This window comes from Colobus angolensis, unplaced genomic scaffold (genome assembly GCF_000951035.1).
Source record: "Colobus angolensis palliatus isolate OR3802 unplaced genomic scaffold, Cang.pa_1.0 Scaffold4, whole genome shotgun sequence".
In the NCBI taxonomy this organism is placed as follows: Eukaryota; Metazoa; Chordata; class Mammalia; order Primates; family Cercopithecidae; genus Colobus; species Colobus angolensis.
In genome coordinates this window covers 4420248-4426574 of record NW_012117376.1, presented here as the reverse complement: position 1 = coordinate 4426574, position 6327 = coordinate 4420248, and the positions used below count along the sequence as shown (strand labels likewise).

General features: G+C 37.8%; 1 protein-coding gene across 2 annotated transcripts in view; it reads left to right on the top strand.

Annotated features, from left to right (window-relative positions):
* The window catches only part of AGO3 (argonaute RISC catalytic component 3), a 133978-nt gene that overhangs the window by 9500 nt on the left and 118151 nt on the right, over positions 1 to 6327 (top strand). For both annotated transcript variants that reach the window (XM_011955330.1, XM_011955329.1), the window contains exon 2: positions 3460 to 3631. Coding sequence is in view for 1 of the 2 variants with exons in the window: in XM_011955329.1 (XP_011810719.1) it covers positions 3460 to 3631 (172 nt within the window). In the remaining variant the exon portion in view is untranslated. The remainder of the gene's footprint in view (positions 1 to 3459; positions 3632 to 6327) is intronic.

Here is a 6327-nt window from a genome sequence, read left to right as displayed (position 1 = left end):
GATTCTTCTGCCTCAGCCTCCTCAGTAGCTGGGATTACAGGCACACACCATGACGCTCAGCTAATTTTTGTATTTTTAGTAGAGACGGGGTTTCACCATGTTGGCAAGGCTAGTCTTGAACTCCTGACCTCAGGTGATCCACCCGCGTCAGCCTCCCAAAGTGCTGGGATTACAGGCATGAGCCACCACGCCCGGCCTAAAAAAAATTTTTGATTCAAAATCCAAATAAGTTATACACATTGTGATTGATCGATATGTCTTTTAAGTATCTTAATCGGCAAGTTTTCTCTCCTTGTTTTTCTCCTCTGCAGTGTATGGGTTGTTTGTCCTTTTAGAATTGTTCACAATCTGGATTTTGCTGGTTCCATCTTTACAATGTAATTTAACATAATCCTTTGAATTTCCTATAAACTGCTAGTGGATCCAAGGGCTTGATCAAATTCAGGCTATTCTTTTTCAACTTACTACAGTTGGTTTTTTGTCCCAAGCACTTCACTGGAATTGTTTTTATCAAGGTGAACAAAGACTTAGCTAAACCCGGTAGTTCCCTAATCTTCATTTTATTTCATCCACATCTAATGACATTTTCTTCTTGAAACACAATTTTCCCCATTTGGTTTTCAGGGTACCACTCTCTCCAGGTCCTCCTCTAACCTTGTTGGCTGTTACTTTTCCAGTTCCTTTGCTGTTTTCATTTCCCTAATTTCTAAATATTGGAAGTATCCTGAGGGTTAGTATTCTGTATCCATGCCACAGTCTGTCTGATCTCTAATCCAGTGGTTTTAAGTAACATTTATATGCTGAGGACACCTATATTTACACCTCCAGCCTGGACCTCTCCCCTGAACTCCACACTCATCTAACTGCTTACTATTCATCTACTTGTAGACACCTCAAATTTAGCATGTCCTTAAAATCCTCTTGATTTCCTTTCCAAACTTGCTACTATCACTGAGTCTTTCCTATCTCAGTAAATGACACTTCTGTTCTTTCAGTTGTACAGACCAAAAATCCCTGAGAATGTTTTTCCTCATACCCCATATCTAGTGCATTTAACAATTCCTGTCAGGCCTACTTTCTAAATGTTTTCCACATCCACATCACTCCCCTAACTGTACTACTGTAATCCTAGCCAACATTATCTTTCACCTAGACAGACACATAGGCTGCTGACTGGTCTCTCTGCTTGTATCCTTACATACAATTTTTCATACAGCAGCTGGAGTGATACTTAAAAAAAAAATTTTAAATCAGATCATAACACTTTTTCACTCAGAACTCAGAGGGCTGACACTATCTAACTTCAAGGCTAACTCTAAAGCTACTGTAATCAAGATAGTGTGGTATTGGTGAAAGAAATGACTAATGGAACAGAACAGAGAGTCCAGCATGGCAGGTTACAATCCCAATTCTCCTTCTTATTAGCTATAAAAATTTTAGGCAAATTATTTCAGTTTTCCTCATCTGTAAAATGATTCCTTCCTTTATAGGGTTGGTATGAAGATTAAATGAGATAATGCATGTAAACGCATTTAGCAGGCCAGGCGTGGTGGCTCATGCCTGTAATCCCAGCATTTTGGGAGGCCGAGGTGGGCAGATCACTTGTTCTCAGGAGTTCAAAACCATCCTGGGCAACATGGTGAAACCCTGTCTCTATCAGAAATACAAAAACTTAGCTGGGCATGGTGGAAAATAAAAGCATTTAGCACATTGCCTGAGACATAGAACTTGATAAATTTTAGAATTTGTGCATTTTCTAATTTGATCTTTACAAGTTTCATAAGAAAGAGGCAGGTCAGGTATTTTCATTTTTTGGATCAGGAAACAAACTCAGGGAGAGTATTTGGTGACGGTCAAATGATAATTGGCAGAGCCAGTACTAAGGGCTAGTACGGAATTTGTACAGTATTACTTATCTCAGGCTAGGATAGGAAAGATTATGCCCTCTGAAGAGATTTTTTTTAAAAACACAAAGCAAAATTTAAAAACAAATGATTCAGGCAGCATTTTAGTCTATTTTTGTCTACACTGAATAAAAAGTTAGAGCAATTTTTTATTCCTGATACAAACTCATTCTTTTGATATATTGTTGAATTTAATTTAACATTTTGTTAGGATTTTTGCATGTATATTCATGAATTAGATTAGCTTATGATTTTCCTTTTTTATAGTGTTTTTGTCAGGTTTTAGTACCAGAATTTTTCTGGCATCATAAATTGTATTGAGGTATGTTTACTTTTTTTCTGTTCTCTGGAAATGTTTGTATAATATTGGTGTTATTTTTTTCCTTAAATGTTTGGTATAATTCTCTAGTGAAGCCATCTGGATCTTGAATCTTTTTGTATGTGTGTGGAAGTATTTTAAATTGTGGATTTAACTTATTTGGAGGACTTTTAAGATTTTTTTTAAATGTAATTTTTAGTTTATTCAGATAATAGTCGTTTATTAATTTGTTGTTTGAATTTTGATTAACAAAGCTGTATTTTGAGCTTCAAAAATTTAATGCTGGACATCACTTAGGTTTTCTTTAAAATTTTTTGATAAAAAATGTAAAATATACATACCATTAAATTTAACATCTTAACCATTTTTGTGTACAGTCACTAGTGTTCTGTACATTCACAGTGTTGTGCAACCAATCTCCACAACTCTTTTCATTTTGTAAAACTGAAACTATATCCATTTAACAATGCCCTGTTTGCTCATGTCTCAGCTCCCGGCAACCACACATCTACTTCCTGTTTTTTATGAAATTGACTACTCTAGGTACCTCATGTAAATGGACTCATATAAATCATATAGTGTTTGTCATTCTGTGACGGGGTTTTTTTTTTTTTTTTTTTTGAGATGGTGTCTCGCTCTGTTGCCCAGGCTGGAGTGCAGTGGTGTGATCTCAGCTCACTGCAACCTCCACCTCCCAGGTTCAAGCGTTTCTCCTGCCTCAGCCTCCCAAGTAGCTGCTGGCTACAGGTTCACACAACCACACCTAGGTAATTTTTTTTTTGTATTTTTTTGGTGGAAATAATGTTTCATCTCCACCAAATGAGCTCACTGTGGCCTCGAACACCTGGGCTTAAGTGATCCTTCTACCGTGGCCTCCCAAAGTGCTAGGATTCCAGGCATGAGCCACCATGCCCTGCCCTTTCTTCTACTTTCTTTAACTTTGCTTTGCTGTTGGTCTCACACTCTTTAGGTCTGACTTGTGCTTGCTCATGGTCACCTTGGTTTGTGCCCTTTGCAGAACAGTTTTTCAGAGGCATACAGTTTTCTTTGTGTTTATTTTTAATGAAGAGAGGAAATCTGGGGTGATAGAAGTTGAAGTGTTAGGAATGATGTCATCTTGCAGAACTAGGTTTTAACCATTATCAGCTGTACTTATAAGTCTAATATACTCTGGTCGACAAGGCTTTGGAATACAGCTTATAACTGTGACTCTTGTTTTTCCCCTTCCCCTGGCAGGACCCGCTGGGGCCCAGCCCCTACTCATGGTGCCCAGAAGACCTGGCTATGGCACCATGGGCAAACCCATTAAACTTCTGGCTAACTGTTTTCAAGTTGAAATCCCAAAGATTGATGTCTACCTCTATGAGGTAGATATTAAACCAGACAAGTGTCCTAGGAGAGTGAACAGGTAAGAATCGTGAAACTGCAAAGGTCTTTTGCTGTTTTTTTCCTTAGTAGTTATCCATGTTTATCTTGTGTATCTAAATAACAATTACAGTGTGTAACAGTTTGACCAAGAACATCTGGTAATTTGTTTTAAAATTGGTTGTACTTGAGAGGTGTGATAGTGGGGAAAAAATCTTTGAAATTATTTTATTATAGCATGAGCTCACATTTTCCCTGTGATAATAGAAAAGATCCAAGTTATTTTTACATGCTCCTGAAATCAGGCTGCACATCATGAGCACATCGTTTTCCTTGCTGTTAGGTAATATGTCCGTGCTTGCTTTTTTCTCCTCACCTACCTTGTGCACCACTTTCATAATGTTCCCTTTAAGATGATGGTAGTGATGATAGCAGTGGGGAGTAGAAATAGTGGTTTCATGTTTTCTTTTCTCCTTTCCCAATTCCCGACTGTTTCTTACTATTATATAGGAATAAGTACAGATGGTATATAAAGATTTATCAGCCTGTTTTCAGTAAGCTTCCTCTCGCCTCCCCAAAATGCCATTTGTATTCCTGGATGTGGTTTAGGTAATACAGGAAATATAAGAGGAATTTGTGATTGGGTATATACTATGTCTGTTTGGATTTTGTTTTTAAAAAGAAAGCACATTTAAAAAAAACAATGTGATATTCAGTTTAGCATTTTGGTTTCTATGATCCCAGCCTTTTCTTATTCAATAAATGTTATTAAGAGTCTTCATTTGGCCGGGCGCGGTGGCTCAAGCCTGTAATCCCAGCACTTTGGGAGGCCGAGACGGGCGGATCACGAGGTCGGGAGATCGAGACCATCCTGGCTAACACGGTGAAACCCCGTCTCTACTAAAAATACAAAAAAACTAGCCGGGTGAGGTGGCGGGCGCCTGTAGTCCCAGCTACTCCGGAGGCTGAGGCAGGAGAATGGCGTAAACCCGGGAGGCGGAGCTTGCAGTGAGCTGAGATCCGGCCACTGCACTCCAGTCCGGGCGACAGAGCGAGACTCCGCCTCAAAAAAAAAAAAAAAAAAAAAGAGTCTTCATTTAAGACATTTAAGAAAAAGAATGTTGTTTCTCTCAAGAAATTTGTAATTTGGTAGAGGAGATAAGATACCTAAGAAGTATGAAGGTGTTTTTCTTGGGCTTGTCATCCTAATTGTTAATATTTCTGCTATACCTGAAAATGAATGAGCACTAAAAGACTTTGTGATAACATGTTAAAAAACAACAATACCTATAGGAATGTTGTAATTAACATGTAATGCAGAGTTCTTTGTGAGGTCAGGAAGACTCGTAGAGTATTACAGTTGGAAGGAACCTCTTAAGAAGTTAACTAATCCAATACCCTTTTTATTTATAGCTGAAATCCAGAAAGGTTAAGGGATTTAGTCAAGAACACATGTTTCAAGTAGGAAAGGTGAAACCAGAACTCCAGAATCCTGACTTGGTAGTCATTAGGAAGTATTTTGTAAAGGAAGAAGTTAATCTAAGACAATTGGTAAAATTTTGGTTAGCTGTAGTAAAAATAACATACATATAATTTTATTTATTTATTTGTTTATTTATTTATTTTTGAAGGAAGGATAGCAGTAACAAAAGCATAATGGTTGAGAAGAACCAGGTGTATTGAGTGTGAACCAGGCTTAAGGGGAAGGTTCTCTGCATTACATGTTCATTACAACATTCCTATAGGTGTTGTTGGTTTTTTTTTTTAACATGTTATCAGATACTACTTTAAGATACTATCTGTGAATAGATAGATGACTCCTAATCTTGCCCTTGCCTCTACCTCTTTCCTAAACTTCAGATTGAATGTTCCTAAAGTGAACAACGCAAGTCAAAAGAGTAGTGCCCTACTCTTCTGTGACCTAGTAGTACTTGGTGTATGCTTCCATTATGGCGTTTTTAGTGCATTGTGGTTATTTTTCTACCTTTCCCTAGTATAACCCCTTCGTGAAAAGTAGTGTTTTTTATCATGTTTGTCACCCCATGTCAGCTCAGTGATTGGCACATAATACTCAGTAAAGTGAATGAAATGCTTGTAAAATGGCATGAGTGTGATGATAGGGGACAGGAAAGAAAACTGGATGTTCTAGAGGGCTGTTACACTGGAACATGGGTTTTTCAGTGCCCTACTCTTATCTCCTAGGATCTTAGGCTAGTCTTGGTCTTGGTCTCCCTTCACTGTCTTTTATATCTTTCTGTGAGCCATCATCCACTTATGGGGACTGAACTGACTCATGCTGTACTCTCATGGAGATTCCCTTTTTCTTTTTTCTCAAAACTGGGTCATTAATGTGTAGATTTGAGTGAAGGATAATGCTGACCCTTCTGGTAGATATTTACATTTTAAAAAGGCATTTATTAAGCTGGGCCATGGGCCTGTAGTCCCAGCTACTCTGAAGGCTGAGGTGGGAGGATTACTTAAGCCCAGCAGTTAAGGTTGCAGTGTGTTGTGTTTGTGCCTGTGAATAGCCACTGCACTCCAGCCTGGGCAACATAGTGAGACCACGTATCTAAAAAATAAATAAAAATAAAAAAGCATTAGTTAATCTAAGTAAAGATCTGGAGCTTGACGAAGGTCAATTCAAGTTTTTTTAGTATGCCAAATGAGTTACAAGGAAATGATGTGGTGGTAAAAATATTAAGTAAAAGGAATAGAATTTTTTTTTTTTTTTTTTTTTTT